Here is a 17737-nt window from a genome sequence, read left to right as displayed (position 1 = left end):
CAGGGGGCAGCGCCCAAACCCCCTGATCGCCCTGCGGCTCTGTGTGTGACAGGGGGTGGGGCCACAACCTCCCTATCCACCTTGCTCTGTTCGTGACAGGTGAAGGCGCCCCAACCCCCTGATTGACCTTGCTCTGTCTGTGACAGGGGGCAGTGCCCCAACCCCCTGATCCGCCCTGCTCTTTGCGTTACAGGGGGTGGCACCACAACCTCCCCATCGACTCTGCCTTGAGTGTGACAGGGGGCGGTGCCCCAACCCCCCAATCGGCCCTACCCTGAGCGTGACTGAGGGTGGCATCGCAACCTCACAATCTGCCCTGCTCTTGCATGACAGGGGGCGGTGCCCCAACTCCTCAATAGGCCTTGCTCTGAGCCCAACCAGGGGCTGCACCTAGGGATTGTGTCTGCTCTCTGCCACCCAGGAGCAGGCCTAAGCCTGCAGGTCGTTATCTCCCAAGGGGTTCCAGACTGCGAGAGGGCACAGGCCAGGCTGAGGGACGCCCCCCACCCCCCCAACCCCCTGAGTGCACAAATTTTTGTGCACCGGGCCTCTAGTAAATAAATAAAAGAGAGAGAGAGGAAAAAATGAATTCAGTCAAATGATAAAGCCAGACATTTTTGCATCTAAATTTTACAAAGAGAAAAACAGTGGTTGAGAGATGGCAGTTGCTCTATATGCAGTGGTGGGTGGCAGGAACATTGGAGAGAGATGGGTGGAGTTGAGGTGTATTTTGAAGGTAAACCTCTTTAGGGAAAGGAGGATAGACTTGATGGGTTGGATGTAGGGCTTCAGGGAAAGGAGGAATCAAAGATGAGTCTTAGGTTTCTGTCTTGAGTAACTGGGTGTGGGAGTGGGCATGTTGGACAATTATTGAGGGTAGTACTTAGGACATATTCAATTTGCATGCTCTGGGACAACATAAATTGGTATTCCAACAAGAGCCTTGGGCCAGATCAAAGAGTCCCATCCTTCAGGACAGTGTTTCATTCATGAGAACAGGTAATGTCATCCAGGGAGACAGCATAAAGGAGAGATGGGGCCTGAGGAACTGCAACTTTTGAAGTCACAGGAGGAGGAACTGGAGAAGAGGAAAGAGGAGGGAAAGCCACTGGGGTTGGGGAACACTAGGGGTGATGGCCACAGAGCCCCTAGATGTGAGTGTAAGAATGAGTCAGAGCAGCAGGCTGTGTCCAACACCGATTAAGATGAGGACAGCAGAATGTCCATGGGGATGTGGCAACAGAGATGTCATTGGTGATGCTCAAAAAAATGTTTTGGTGGAGAAGTTAGAAGCCAAGACTAGAATGTGCTGAGCAGTCAATGGCATGCTAGTACTCAGGGGCATACAAATCACAGTAACAAGATATTCTTTATACACTGGATGAATAATGGTTTTTAATTTAAAAGTAAGTTTTGGTCAGGGAAGGAAGGATAAACGCATCATTGGGAGTATAAGTTGGAAAAGCCACATCAAAAGGCAGATTGCCAGTATCTGTTGAAAATAAAGATGCACTTACAATGTTTTTTCAGAAACTTATGTAAGAGGCAATAGCTGGCACATAAGGGGAGTAGATTGCATAAAAGACACAATCCCTGTTCTCTGTGTACCTAGAATGTGGTTGAGGAGAAGAGAGCAAAGGGGCCAAGACAAGAAGAAAAACTTGAGCACAAAGTCTAGCAAACGAAATGTCACGTGAGAAGGCAAAATGCTATGGACTTTAAAGGAGACCAGATAGTGCATTTGGTTGGGGAGATGAGGAGAGGTCTCTCAACACTTCACACATGTGGGATGTTAGAGACTTGGGCAGTGAAATACACAGGGATGAATGTGTCTGAGATGTTTGTATGAGAGGAGGTGTTGGGGGAAGAAAGCTAATGCACTGGGAGTAACTAGTAGAGGAAAGAAGCTCACTGTAAATCTGCCTCAGCCTCAGTTTACACCAGAAAGCAGAGCCTGAGACAAGGCTTGCATGCAGGGTGATGAGAAGGGAACAGGAGTAGGGGCTGGAAAAATGGAAGCAGGAACGCTAGGGCAGCCAACATAAGGCTGTGTTCTTGGGCACAGCACTGCCATGGGCAGCTATGACCAAGTCCTGCTGGGACCCTCTGAGGACCTTGTAGATAGACTGCATCTCAGAATTGTCCACCAAGTGATGGGAGAGGTAGCATTTCCCACCCACTCCCATCCCCCACTGGTAAAGATCTCCTCTGGAGCAGCTCCCTCTTACTTCCAAGTTTGCGTATGCATGAGTGCCAAGCAGGCCCCTGCAAGTGTCCTCCCCCAGGTGTCCTAGGCACCCCAGAGCAGATAGAGAGAGAGATGGCTGGTGCAGCCGAGACGACTTCTCAAAGCACAGCAGTGACTGGGGAAAAGGCAGGCTAGCAGGATGTAAGGTGATGTTCAAGGCTTATCCCTAACAATCCTGGGCAGTGAAGCAAAAGGAGGTAATGCCAGAAGGACAGGTCTTGGAACAGATTATGCTTGGCTGAGAAATGCAAACTTAGTTAGCAATGATCACACCTGTGATGTGCAAAGAAGGGCAGGGTCTTCTGAGAGGAGAGCCCATTGCACGCACATTCATGTCCAGGATATTATAGTAAATTGCAACTTATATGTGATGGGTGTCATGAATTTCATTGCAGGCTTTAACTAAAGTCACCCTCACAAAATGGACAATGGGCTTAAAAACATCCCAATAAAGAAACTGTTGATTGAAGGTTCTAGTAAAATTCCAAAAAAAAAACAACACGAGAAAGTGTCATGGCTGACCTACTTCCAGACACTAAAAAGTAACAACAAAGACAATACAATGAGTTTCAAGAAGTTGCCGGAAAAATAATTCCAACTAATATAAGTGATTCTTTGAAACATGGATTGATTTGCATTCTATTGTTAATTTGCATTCATATGTTAACAATTCACCTTTTACAAAAATATATACTGTGTGTCGAATTACTAACTAACTAGAGACCCAGTGAGTGAAATCATGCGAGACCCAGACCTACCACGCCATGAGAGCCATCAATGCACTTCCTGGTGACAAGTCATTTGGTCATTGCAGCGTTACGGCATTACCGTCACTGGCTTTTTATAATATAGATGGTATTAAGAATTCATCATGAGTATGAACATGTAAAATTTTTTATTTCATAGTTATCCTACCCTTTACATTTCTCTTTGGGAGTAAGTTTCCAATATTTATAATGAACATGCATAAAATTAATAAAGAGTATTTGTATTGAAAGAGTGGGGTTCAAGAGTTATCCCCAACAATCCTGGGCAGTGAAGCAACAGGAGGTAATGCCAGAAGGACTGATCTTGGAACAGATTATGTTTCAAGTAAACATATTTGTAAGAACAAATATGTTTGAAATTCACATCTCTAGGCCATGGGTTGGCAGGAGGAATAGGAGATGGTTGTGTACAAGGAGCATTTAGGATGTGGACTTAACTAGACTTGACAGCAAAGTGGATAATAGGACAAGATCAGGAAACAATAAAAAGTGACTCTAGGGTTTGATACTAGAACGACATTCCAGAGGGAGGCGTGGTGTGCCAGTGCATGTCTAGAGGAGGTGGCTTTGGGTGCTGAGCATGAGGCGGGCTGTGGATGGACAGCAGTGCTCGGTGGTCTCTTACCATGACCTACAGGTTCTCTGTCCCAGAATCAGCCAGCCACAGCCCAGGCTACAAAGAACTGAAATAGAAGTTGGTGTTGTAAGTTTTGCCCCTGTCGTTGGTGAGGGTGACAGGCTGCCCCACTTGCGAGGAAGTGGCGATGAACCAGCCGAGGCAGGCGACGGACTGGAAGGTGGAGGTGGAGCCCTCTATGCCACGCAGAAAGAGAAAGGACTTCTGCGCCTTCTTCTCCTCATACAGTTTCATTATGCTTTCCTTCTAGGAGCAGAAAGAGGACTATCAGAGAGGATTACTGGGAGGAGGGAGCTCAACTAACTCAGCCTCAGGAGTGACTGCTTTCCCCACAGGGAGGAGCATGGCTGATGAGAGGAGGATGCCAGGTGTCAGCACAGGCAACGCTTCGGTTCCCAACAGCTTGGCTGCCCCTGATATCACACAACACCAGGGACTTCTGATTCTTTGAGACAACACCATCTTTTCCAGAACAGAGTGGGGCTCATTGTGTCGTGGGGGCTCCTGCTAGGCACCCATCCACAGGTTCAGATCATTCTCACGAGATTCCCAGTCTCCAGTGGGTTTGCACATTGCAGCGTCTGTCACAGCAGAAGGATGAGCTTCATGACTGTAAACGCTGCTTTCAGTGCAGGGACCACTGACATGAAATCTGCAGCATCCAGACTCACAATCTGCCCTTCCCTGCTCTGTGTGCAGTGGCCTGAGCTCACATGGGAGTGCCCGACATCTCAGAGGGTTTCTGGGAGGCAGTCGAAGAGGACGAGGAATGGAGAAGCTGCAGTCCTGGCCTTCCTGAAATGCCTCTGTGGTGTCCTTTCTGGCATTCAGAGGATGCTCTGACTTTAAAGTAAGTGTTGCATCCACTCCAAAGGGAACAGGTATTGGCTGGGGGACTATCAAAGTCAAGTTTCCTTACAATGAATAATCCAAGGTTGAAAAATGTTATTTTTACTCAGTAATGTATTAAATTAAATTAAAAGTCACAGTACTTCTCTCATTAGCTGCACAACCACTCACCTTAAGCTGCAAAGTAGGCCGGCCCTCAATTTCTGCACAGAACAGACAGAGATCTTCCTTAACTCCCAGGTATATCGGACTGCCTTTTTCATTAGAGATGTCCGGGTCTGTGCATGGCACTGAGAAAATAGTAGCTGGAAATAGGGAAATGGGGACAGGCATCAGCTCCAGGAGGCAGCAAGGCTGGTCCTGTCGTCAACACTCTGTTGCTCCTCCCAGCCCCATGCTGATCAGCCAGGTCTGCCCAGAAGGCTCCCCCAATTAGCCAGGGGGTAGAACTGCTCCATCAGAGATGGGTGGTGAAACCCATTTCCTTTTTCCTTCCTTCCTATCAGAGCCCAGTTTCCCCAAAGTAAAGATAAAATTCGCCACCACACTTGCAGCTAACATAAGTTGTAGCCCATGAGCTCTAAGTGGAAGTGTAGTGGGGGATTTCCAAGAATGTCCTTTAAGGAGAGCTCACTCAGCTGGAAGGAGAACCTTTTTTTGTTAATGCTCACCCAAGGGTATTTTCCCATTGATTTTTAGAGAGGGTGGGAGGGAGGAGAGACACAGATAGAGAAACATTGATATGAGAGAGACACAGAGATTGTGTGCCTCCCACACATGCCCTGACCAAGGCCGGAGATCGAGCCTTCAACTGAGGTACATGCCCTTGACCTGAATTGAACCTGGAACCGTTCAGTAAGTGGACTGACTCTCTATCCACTGAGCCAAATGGGCTAGGACTGAGCTCCTTCTATATATCCTGTGGCTTCCTTCACTTAGATGACAGTTGGCATGACCTTGAGATTCACAAGGCACCATGGGCTCTTCACACTGGCCTCAGCCGCCCGCTCAGGTTTCTTTCACATGATGTAAGCATGAGCAGCAGGGAAAATGGAGACAGGTTGTGTAGTCAACGCTTCCATGGAATTTGGCTGTGGTTGGCATATAGCATGGTACGTTGTATATAGGAAAACAACAATGGTAGGAATGAAATGTGGGCATCAAGAAGAGCTTTTTAGTATTAAGCTTGGAAATATTATATCAGAGCATGTTTGTCAGTGACAGAAAAGACCCAATAGATATACAAAGGTGGGATATGCAGGGGACAGAGGGATGGGATCAAACACTGAATCATAGGGGAGGGAAAGAGCTGAGTTGCACTGACTTCTTCCCACAGCTTCATTGAGGCATGGTTGACCCTTGATAGGAGGAAGACATATTCTCCTGTTACCAGAGGAGAGGATACCAAGCTAGAAGAGTGTGCAGTTTGGTGGTGGAAGGTGAAGTAATTTAATCTGAGGACATGGGTAGCAATGGATCAAATTTAAGGGAGAGAAGCTCCGAGGAAAAGCAGCCTGACTGAATGGACAACACCTTCTTGTTGACATTTTTTTTGGCCAAGGAGAACTGCCCATCCCTCACTCCTCATTTCTAGGTACAGGGTTTCCTTTGCAGGAGGGAACCGCCTTGTCCATCTTGCCCTCCTGTGGACACTGAGCTGGTACCCAGAAGTAGGAGACGCCACAGCCAAGCTCATAGAGGTCAGCCCCATACACTGTGGAGGTGGTATCCCTTTAAGAGGCAAACATTGTCACTCACCAGGTTTGACATTTTTGCTAGAAGGAACTGCGATTAAAGACTCTCCCTCCAGCACCCACACCATCTGTAGAGGATCTCGAATACTAAAGGTTCCTGGATGTCCCAGCCCTGCCAGGTGACGGGGGAAGCACAAAGAACACGGGAGGTTACTATCAACTTTCAGGACTTGGGCTGCGTCCTGTAATACAGTGGTTTCCCCACCCTCCCCTTCCTATTCACTGTTTTACTTCCCTCGATTTCAGTTACCCACAGTCAACTGTGGTCAGAAAATATTAAAAGGAAAATTGCAGAAATAAATAATTCATAAGTTTTAAAATGCATACCGTTCTAAAGTTGTGATGGGACCTCACATCACCCACGCCATCCCACCTGGGATGTGAATTGTCCCTTTGTCCAGCGTGTCCTCACTGTATACAGTCCCCACCCAGGAATCACTCAATAACCGTCTGAGTTATCAGATCTACTCTTATGGTATCACAGTGCTTGTGTTCCAGTCACCCTTATTTTACTTAACAATGACCTCAAAGCTTAAGAGTAGTGATGCTGGCAACTCAGATGAGTCAAAGAGCAGCTGTAAAGTGCTGATGTGATGTGTAGGAAACAACATAATATATGTATATGGGGTTTGGTACTATCTGTGGGTTCAGGCATCTGCTGAGGATCTCAAAACATATCTTCCACAGATTGGGGCGGGGGGGAGAGCGACTGTACTGGCTGATGAATTTCTAGGGTAGATTTACTGTTCTAAGAATGGCTTTCAGGAGAAAGGAAGGGGACCCAAGACAGGGGCTGTTTTCTGGATCAAACTGTCTGAAATCATGGTCCCCAAAGATTTACAAGGGGTATTAGTAACTTGTCCTTCTCTGATTGACAGTCTCTGAGTACTAAAAAAAGCCACAAAAAATGTTAAAATTGGTCATCAGTATGTTGTTTGTTTTTTTCTATGCCCTCTTTATCAAAATAAGTAAACAATTCTAAACACACATAAGATGAGAACTAAATGCTCTGAGATTTTCAAGTGCAGCTTTCCTGATGTGAGTATTTTAGCAAATACATCTGTAGCTGAGCAAATGAGAGAACCTGGTGCCCTATTGTCCCTGGGGAGGCAGGATGGAGACCGCCATGCTGGTTTATAATTTGCCACTTACTTAGTGGGGTGTCCGCCTTGTCTTTAGGTTTTCTGTGAAGAGCATAAGGCAGATCAGATGGTGGCGAGGAGGTTGTCATCATCTGGCCTTGTGAAGGAAGGAGGGAAGAAAAACACATTATTCATTGCCCTGCCCTTCCCCTGGAAATGGATGGAAAAATTGTTTGGAGGAAGCTGCCCTGAGATCCTGTCCCAGCTGCACATGTGAGACTTAGGATGGAAGAGCATGTTCCCAGGCCAGACAACCCCAAGTGGAAGCTCCCATCTCTTTCGGGACTGTTTGGTCCTGGCTCTCCAGGCAGTGATGGGCCTGGGGTACTCTCTACCTACCACATCTGGGGTTGGTAGGAGGTTCCAGAGTACCCCCAGGCACCTCCTAGGATGAGTTTCTGGGTTTAGAGAGGGTGTGTTCATCTCTGTTTAGTCCTGCACAGCTGGTAAGTCACCAGTTCTCCTGACTTCAAGTCTGAGCATCCTAAGTAAGTGGCAGCAAGCCTGTCTCTCTGCCCCCAGCTCCCCTGTTCCCCACCCAAACAGGCATCTCTAAGGACCCTGCTGTGGACATCCACATGCTCCAGGTCACAGGACACATATCTCTGGGCTTCTGGTCCGGGCAGCAGTCAGCTCCCTGAGAAGACCACAGACTCCCCACAGTGAGAAGCAGTTGTTCACCACCCTCCCTGCCTCAGGACCCCCAGTGCCTGATTCTACAGTTATCCCTAGAGAGGGAGTAGGCAGCCACCCACACTCGTGGAAGCAGCCCAGCTCCTCTGATGCCCTGAGCCTTCGACCCCGGGTCCCTCAACCTCAGAGGCTCCTCAAGGCTAGACAGGGCCCTGAAAGAGCTGCCCACTACGTGCCTTCTGAGCAGCAGAAGTTACCTTTGCTCAAAGATATGCTCTTGTCCCTAGGCCAACGCAAACTTAGGCTCCACCGCATGCAAGGGCTCCTTTAGAAAACTGATCCGGAACTCTGGCCTTCTAATAGCATTTAAGGTCTGGGTCATTTCCTGGTCTGGGTGTGCCACATTGTCAAAAAGGCTGGTCTGACACAGAGGTCCCGTGAGTGTCACTGGGTGACTGGGAGGCAACACAGGTGTGGCCGTTCTGGGGTCCCAGAGAGACAAAAGCAGGTCAGAAGCCAGGGAACAATGGTGAAGAAACACGGATGAGGCCAGTGCTTTGTAATCAAGAATTCCTTGGGACCGCCTTGGGGATAGAGGTGTGACATGTCACTGACTGAGCCACACCTCCTTCACACCATTCAGGAGTTTTACACAAGCAATATCCAGAGTTTACTCCATGTTGATAAGCTAAGGGAAGTACCTGATTAATCTTTTAATCCTCACAACAACCCTGGAGCGGCATTAATCTTCACTCCTTATGCAAAAAACAGAGACCCTGAGAGATCACAAGACTTACCCCAAATCACATCATCAGGTTACAAGCCAGATGGTCTGTTCTTAACCACTGGGTGGTGCTTCCAGCAGCTGAGACGTGTGCCTGTGGCCCATGGTGGGTGCTGAAACCTGCACTATGTCCAACGCAGGGGACTGACTCGTGGGCCGGAGGGACCTGGGAGGCCTGTGGCTTCTCAGCTCTGATGGGATCAGACTCGGCCTCAGCAATGGCATGGAAGGGAATCATTACCCTTCAAGCCCGATATTGTGGTCAGCCCTAAATGTTAAACAATCCGACTCCTTCTCTGCCAAAATGTGCCTCCATGTAAACTCACCACCATGGGCTTCAGTTCTGTTCTCTGAAATCCACTGTCAACTCTCTCCCCAGAGTACTGCCAGAGCGCCTCCGTGGTCGCCCTGCCTCTGTTCTCACCCGCGGAGTGAAATGTCCACCGGCCAACATCAGGGTCAAAGGTGTAGTGTGGTCATAGCACTCCCCTGTCAGAACTCTCCAATGGCTTCATCACACCCAGAGTAGTAACCGAATCCCTCAGCATAGCCCACCTCTGCCCCTGCCCCTGCCCCTGCCCCTGCCCATTTGAGTCTCTGCTCCAGCTGCCCTATCACCATACTGTTGTCTGTATCTATGTGTCATATCTCTATATTTTTTTTCTTGCTTAATCCCTTTACCTTTTTTCACCAAGTCCCTCCCCACTGACAACTATCAGTCTGTTCTGTATCTATGCTTCAGTTTCTATTTTGTTTGTTAAATTATTTTGTTGATTGGTTTCCACATATAAGTTAGATCAGTTGGTATTTGTCTTTTTCTGACTGGCTTATTTCACTCAGAGTAATAATTTCGAGGTGCATCCATGCTGTCACAAATGGTTAGACTTTCTTCTTTTTTATGGCCAAGTAGTATTCCAAGATGTAAATGTATCACAGCATTTTTACCCATTCATCTACTGATGGGTACTTGGGCTGTTTCCAGATTTTGGCTACTGTAAATAATGCTGCAATGAACATAAGAGTGCATATATTCCTTTGAATTAGTGTTTTGTGTTTCAGAGATATTCCCAGAAGTGAGATCACTGGGTCAAATATAGTTCCATAAAAAAAAAAAGTGTTTTTTTAAGAGAGAAACATCTATTGGTTGCCTTCCACACATGCCACACTTGTTGTTTATTGATTTATTAATAGTCATTCAGACAGGCATGAGGTGATATAAACTTTTACAGCAAAATAAACCATCAACAAAATAAAATCTCACCCCACTGCATGGGTGAATCTGATACATCTGATAAGGGGTTCATTTCCAAAAAAATATTAAAAACTTATACAACTCAACACCAAGAAGACAAACAACACAATTTAAAAAAAAAAAAAAAACAGGCAAAGGATCTCAATAGACACTTCTCCAAAGAGAACATATAGATGGCACATAAAAAGGTGTTTATATAGACACATAAAAAGGTGTTCAACATCACTGATTATCAGAGAGATGCAAATTAAAATGCACGTATGATCTTATCACCTACATGCCAACTCCATCTGGCTAGGGCACTTGTCTGTCTCACTAACTATGTGCTTTGTTTCAGTAATGGTGTCTGGTCCATAATTAGAATTCATTAATATTTGAATATACAAAGGACTGAATGAAGTGTTCCCATGAGTAACAGGAAAACTGGGAGCAGAAAAAGGGAGTTGTGGTAAGGGGCTAAGGATGCTCTTCTACCGCATGTCAGGGCTGAAGTGCCCTGGGAGAACCTCTCAGACAAGTAGGGGAGACTAGCTGCTTTGTTTCCAACTGGAGAGAACTCTGGGCCCACCTTGGCTCCTTGGCCAATGCCAGGTGTGAGGAGGGACTTCTGGGGAAAATTTGACATGGTTCCAGCCTTGTACCCAGGAGGCCATATACCCCAGTTGGCCCAAGAGCACCCAAGTCAGTGCCCATCACTCTAGTGTACTTATTAATAGAGCCCTTCCACTCTCCTCCGTGTCCACAACTCTAGGGAAATGACCGACAATGGAAAAGCAGAAGAGACGCAGTTCTACAATTTTGTAGGAACCCTGAAAGATGAAAGCTCAGGGAATGTCGTGCTGTTGCCAGGAAGAAATATAATCTCTGACACCAACATGGTCACTCAGAGGCTGGAGGCAGATCTCAGCAGAGGGGGAGGAGGTTGGACAACGCCTATGGGCCCTGGGAGTCAGCACTATGTTTGGAAAAATAGTATCCCAACATCTTTCTTCACATCTTGGGGACAAGTAAAAACGTGATGGAAAGACTAAATGGGTTAAATGTCTGAGGAACCACATTGCAGAGAACAAAGTTCACTGATATGTGGGAAGATAAGTCTGCAAAATCAATATGCTCTCGATGGCTGGGAGGCATATGGAATTATGGCTTGTGAGTTCCTGGGAAGCCCATGGCCATGTCAGAGCCCCCACCCAGATGGGGCGGTTACTTCTCAGTGAGCTGTGTGCCAGCATCGTGCACTGTAGTGTGGAGAATGATTTCTAATCATGAGGCCCTATTTGTACAGCCCCTCCCAGCAGTGAGGCCTGCAGAAACCTGAGTTTGGGAAGGTACCACCTTCCCAGCAATCCTTGCTCAGGGTGTATGACAAGTCATGGCCGCTGCAGCTGACATTCTCCTCACAGAAAGCCTCACTGGGCCTCAGGCAGCAGGAACCCGCGGGCACCAGTGCATGAAGCGGCCCTCACAGGGCAGAACCACCTTCCTCCCCCACTTGTGTAAAGCTAATTTAAAAAAATGCTTAAAGTGATAGGAGGGTCACAAACCAGGCCTGAGCAAGGAGGGCCACCCACACCTTCAAGAGCAAAACCAGGAAGTTAGTCATCAGCCTTGAGTTTGAGGAAAGAAACTGTAGGGGACTGTCCCAGGGCCAAGGACTGGATGCTGATGCTGCAAAATGACGCACAGCACAGTTATTCCTAAGAGCGAAGCCCTCAGTGGGTGCGGCAGGGGTGGGCCTCCTGAGACTGTGCAGCTTCTGCTGCTCCAGGTCCAGTGGCAGCATATGCTCTGCCAGCCTCACACCAGGAAAAAACAGGCCAGGGTACAGTCCTCCAGGTCCTCAGAGGAGGAGTGCAAGCTGCTTCTCCACTCCAGGGCACCTCCTGGCAAGGCCAGCTCCTGGCACCCTGCCCATGTGGCCCCGAGATCACTTCTCTAGATTGGCGGTGAAGGGAGCCTGGCTCAGAGGCTCCAGGGCTCTGAGCTAGCAGATATGCAGTGTGTCTTCCAGGTAGGAAGCTGGAGCAATGCTGTCAGAGTTCACTGCCCCTGTGGTGTGCCCAGTCTCTGTCAGCCTTAGCCCTCCAGGCTGCTGAACCAAGAGGAGAGGGACTGGTAGGTAAGTGTCCCAGTCTCCCCTCCTCTGGTGGGACCATGCCAGGGTTTCTCAGAGGGTTCCCTGTCCCAGTTGCCCACAGCCCTGACCAGCACTAGAATTCCCTTCATTGAGTTTCTTGAGATCCTCTCCTCAATGAGTTCCCTCGTTATCCTGGGAACAATCCACTCTAAGGTAGCAGTTTAGTGTCAAAAGCAAGAAACTTACATTCAAACTAGAGGCCCGGTGCATAAAATTTGTGCATCCAGGGGTGGTCCCTCAGCCCAGCCTGCACCCTCTCTAATCCGGGACATCCCTCTCACAATCCGGGACTGCTGGCTCCTAACCACTCACCTGCCTGCCTGCCTGATCACCCCTAAACTCTCTGCCTGCCTGACTGATCGCCCCTAACTGCTCTCCTCTGCTGGCCTGATTGCTCCTAACTTTAGCTCTCCCCTGACAGTCTGATCACCCCTAACGGCCTATGCCTTGGCCCCCGCTAGGAGGATGTCCAGAAGGATGTCCAGAAGACGTCTGGTCTAATTAGCATATTACCGTTTATTATTATAGATGATGTGTGTTTGAAATGTGGCTTTGCAACTTTCAGACTTGTGTCCTTGGCAAAGTTCTTTGGCATCTGTGATTGGGCCAGGTGACTTCCGTGACAGCAGTGTGCCTTGATGGACTGTGCAGGTTAAAGGACACTATGCAGACCCCCAAATATGACAGCTTACCTAGCAACTGGCCTAGTGAAGCCCCCACATGTGTCACCAGACCCCACACTGCCTCTACCAGCCTTCTGGCTGTGACCACCAGTGGATCACCCTAGTCTTCACCTTTGAGCTACTTCATCAGCCTACCTGGCCACATAAAGACACCCTCGTGTTCACACCCTATAACCTCCCCAGGATCCTGGCTGCAGGGGACCATAAATGGCCGTTACACTCTTGTCCTGGCTGGCCCCACAGCCTCCTCCTCGGGCGTGTAAAATCAGGAAGCCCCCACAGGTTAATGTGCAGCAGGTGTCCCTGAGTCAGAACTAGGGTTCAAAATCCAGCTGGGCCTACGAAGAGGAGCCGCCCCAGGTGGCCATCAGCATGAGCTCTCTTCCATGCTCTCGGAAGGAGCCTACGACATCACCGCTGTGCTCCCTCTACAGGACTGACCCACTTGGATATCTTGAGGGAAGGGGTTCAGTGTCCTGCCATTGGGCACAAAGAAGCAAGCACCCAGGACACATTGGGATTAATGCAAAGTCACTCACACCACATGAGGGTCCTTCCAGATTCCTCATTTCATCCTGTAAACACACGGAGCTCTGTGTGGCCAGGCACTTGGTCCAGAGTGATGGGGTTGGAAGGAGGCATTAGGGGTGATACCCAATAGCCCAAGGCCTATACATACCTCTCCCTAGTATGGAGGTGACATCTTTTATAGTCAAGGGATAGAGTCCCCTGAGAAGGGACATTGTGTCAAATATGAAGAAGAAAACTTCTCTCTGCAAAAAAAGGACTCCGTGGGGATAAAGTCTGTAGATAAATGCTCCCCTCTTTCTTCAGGTAGCCAAACTAGATCTGCCTTGGGATTTCATTTCTTAGTCCAGAGATTTTCAACCGGTGAGACATAAGAATTTTTATAACATGCAATACCTATTTACTTAGGGGCACTGACCTCGTTTCCGTTAGATTGTGAAATAAAATTTAAAAAATGACAATAGCCAACAGAACAATAACCATCCGGTGTGAATAAATAAAAATTATACCCATTTTTGTCCTAGCCATTTTGTCTCAGTGGAGAGAGCGTCAGCCTGCGGACTAAAGGGTCCCTGGTTTCATTCCATTCAAGGCACATGCCCGGGGTTTCGGGCTAGGTTCCGGCAGGTGATGTGCAGAATGCAGCCAACCAATGGTTCTCTCCATCATTGACGTTTCTCTCCCTCTCACTTCCTCTCTGAAATATATATATATTATACCTATTTTTGTCAGATCAGCAAAAATATACATTTTTTGATATGCCACAGAATTTTAGTAATCAGTTTATGTGTGGCATGAGATAGAAAAGGTTGAAAATCACTGCCTTAGTCCATTCATATCTCTTCACCACTCAGGTCAAGGTCTAACATAGACACCTCAGCCCCACAAATCCTTCCCAACTCCTGTAACATCATTTTCACCATTCAACTTGGTTAGTGTTCACACAGAGGAAAATTACTAGATGGAATTGTCCTTGTGGTGAACATCCTTGATATTCAACGTGTGGTCCATGGACCAGCAGCATTGGCATCATCTGGCAGCTTGTCAGAAATGCAGAATCTCAGGACCCTCCCAGACTTAAAGAATCAGGGGCTCAAATAAAGGGACATTAAAGGCACTATACGTTCTGTGATGAGATGGCACATGCCATGCCAGTACTCTAGTCACACACCACAACAAGAAAGAAATCTTCCTGGAGCCAGGGAGGGGGCAAGTAAGCCAGATCTAGACCAACCTCACCTTCTGCAAACTCTGAGCTGTCTTGGCACTGAGCCAAGGGGGAGAGGCAATGGTGTCAAGAGAATCAGTCATTGCTGGAAGGCTGAGGCCATGCACAGGCCCTCACAGGAATTTTGCTTTGCATAAGTACAGCTTGATTTAGACAGGAACTCTCAAACGGTATTTGGTCTCATGGGAGCCAAACATTTGCTATCAAAAGCCAAGAGAAAGTCTCTCTAGAGGAGGACGTAGCCACTCTATTTTACTAAGATAACAAGCCGCAATAGTTGGAGATTACTAAGCAAACAAGTAAACAGATCATAAGAACAGGAACCAAAAAGAGAAACAAACCAAGCAAACAAACAAAGCAAGCTAGCAGGATTCTGCAATGATTATACATGGAGCTTAACACAATGATCTCAACCATGCTTAAGAAATAAATGACAAATATGAAAATATATTTTAGAATAGCAAACTATAAAAAATTGACAGATTTGAAAGTGTCAAACAGCACCTCTAGAACTATGTAATGCAATAATAAATAAAATAAAATAAAATAAAATAAAATAAAATAGCCAATATTTGCACTTGGCAACAGACAGCTCACATCAGAAGAGAGTTAGAGAGAGACACCAGCAGGATGGAGGTGTAGGAATTTCTAGCACTTGTTTCCTCCCAGAAACATTAATTTGAACAACTATGCACATATGAAAATGCCTTCACAGGAGCTAAGGATTCTAGGTGAGGGATTATAGAACCTGGGTGGAGTACAGAATAAGAAAAAATGCATTGAAGAGGTTAGGAAAGAGTTTCATAAAACCTCCTTCATCCTTCCCCAAGCCAGGGCAGCCCAGTGTGGAAAGAGATATACTCTCTGTGTGGAAAAAAGAGCAACATGAGCACCCAATTCCACTGCAGACCCTAGCACCAGGCCTGCACCAGCACCAGGCTGGCCCCCTGACTCTCAGCCCACCACAACACCTAGCCAGCTTTCATTACTCCCAGGCTCCCACAAATCCAGACTCCCAGCACTCCCTAGTGACAGTGATGGCGAACCTTTTGAGCTCGGTGTGTCAAAATTTTGAAAAACTCTAACGTAACTCTGGTGCCGTGTCACATATAGAAATATCCATAATTATTTTTTATATTTGCAACCATAGTAAAAAAAAAGATTTATATTTTTGATATTTATTTTATATATTTAAATGCCATTTAACAAAGAAAAATCAACCAAAAATATGTATAAAATGAACAAAAGCAGAAAAACAATGTACATTTAGGAAAAAAAATAATAAAAACAATGATAATCAAATGGCATGAAAACTAGAAATTAGTGACTTTTTTGGTGCTGAAGTTTGTCTGCTAATTCTTCGATTGCAGGTTCATACTTGGTGCACTTCAAGGCCAAGCAAGTGCCACTAACTTCATCTGTTAACCTGTTTCTTTTGTTCTTCGTAATATTATTTAATGCTGAGAACAAAGTCTCACAAAAATATGTTGATGGAAAAACTGTGAGCAAAGCCATCGCTAGATTTTTTATGTCGCTAAAAGTTTCAGGTACTCTGTTCCAAGCACTCAAAATTCCTTGCTCGTAGTTGCACTCTTCTTCATTATTCAAACGATTTCGTTCCAGATTTTCAAGTTTCGACCTTAAGTCGACAAACACATGAGTCCAAATGCTACCTTGGAAATCTGCAAGTTGCATCTCTAAATCGTCAATTTGCACCCATTGGAAATCCTTTAATTCCAAAGTACTGTAAACAACTACATCTGGATACTTAATTATTTTAATGGTCTGTTCTAGGCTTCTAAATTGGTTGAATCTTTCACTGAACTTTTCAAATAACGAGTTTACTATATTCTGGTACAAAAGTATGGACTCCATTACACTCATGTAGTAGCCTTCTCGAAATACTTTTTTTACTCAAGGAAAATACTTATAAGTTTTAGTTTCAATATCTCACTTGAAAATTTTAAGTTTACTTTCAAAAGATTTGATGTATCCAAACATAACGTCAATACTTTTGCCAAAACCTTGTAATTTTAAGTTCATTTCATTCATATGGACAGAGAGATCTGTAATAAACATCAAATTGCTGACCCACTTATGATCATTGATCTGAGGAAAGTTTGCCAGATCCTTATTCTCAATAAATACAATAATTTCTTCAAAGCACTCCACAAATCGCTCAAGTACTTTACCCTCCCACTCCTGTCTCCTAACGAACATGGCGATCAAGTGCATCCATTTGCCGAATGCACCCAAACGCACAGGAAGCTTACCCGAGGCACATGTTGACAATAACGAGGCCGTTTCCAGAATTGGGCATTTTGTCACTCGAGTTAAAATAAAATGTCATGAGTAAAGATTAATCTCTTTATAGTGCAATTCTTAACCTTTTTATATTAATGTCAATATTGGAACAATGTATCTTGGATGTTTTCACTATATATCTTTGCTACACAACACCAATGTACATGTTTACATCCGGTTTAAGAATTGCATTATTGATCATGAGTAACGTGAGTAATAATATTACTCAAGTGATGCCCAGCTCTGGCCCTTGTGAGAGACAAATATTTGAATTATGGAATTTTTTGTCTCTGTCGATGCGCATCACCCAAAATGAGTTTGCGTGTCACCTCTGACAAGTGTGTCATAGGTTTGCCATCACTACCCTAGTGCCAGGCTGACTCCTGGGGCCCCAGGCTCTCAGCCCACTCCCGTGCCAGGTCTGCATAGATTTAGGCTCTAAATTGGCTCCCATAGGCCCAGGCTCATGACCTTACCCAGCACCAAGACAGCCCCAATGACCTCAGGCTCCAGGCAGGCTGCTATAGACATAAGCTCCCAACCCACCAGCACCAGGTCAGCCTCCATAGCCCCAGCCTTTAGATCAGCTTTTATGGACACAACCTCCTGGCTGGTTCCCCATGATACTCATGGATCCAGGCTCCAGGCCAACACCCAAGGTCTCAGACTCTAGACCAGGGGTGGGCAAACTTTTTGACTCAAGGGCCAGAATGGGTTCTTAAACTGGACCGGAGGGCCAAACAAAAGCATGGATGGAGTGTTTGTGTGAACTAATATAAATTCAAAGTAAA

At 46.4% G+C, this 17737-nt stretch overlaps 1 protein-coding gene across 1 annotated transcript; it reads right to left on the bottom strand.

Annotated features, from left to right (window-relative positions):
* Nucleotides 1–3688: 3688 nt before the first annotated feature.
* Nucleotides 3689–17513, bottom strand: LOC308526411 (interleukin-36 beta-like; the record flags this gene model as incomplete). The annotated part of the gene is made up of 4 exons (XM_081101528.1): nucleotides 3689–3898; nucleotides 4673–4806; nucleotides 6260–6367; nucleotides 17423–17513. 4 exons carry the CDS (start codon nucleotides 17511–17513, stop codon nucleotides 3689–3691), a joined length of 543 nt encoding a protein of 180 aa, XP_080957654.1.
* Nucleotides 17514–17737: the final 224 nt, after the last annotated feature.

This window comes from Myotis nattereri (genome assembly GCF_964212035.1).
Source record: "Myotis nattereri genome assembly, chromosome: 10".
Lineage (NCBI taxonomy): Eukaryota > Metazoa > Chordata > Mammalia > Chiroptera > Vespertilionidae > Myotis > Myotis nattereri.
This window is presented reverse-complemented; position numbering and strand designations above follow the sequence as displayed.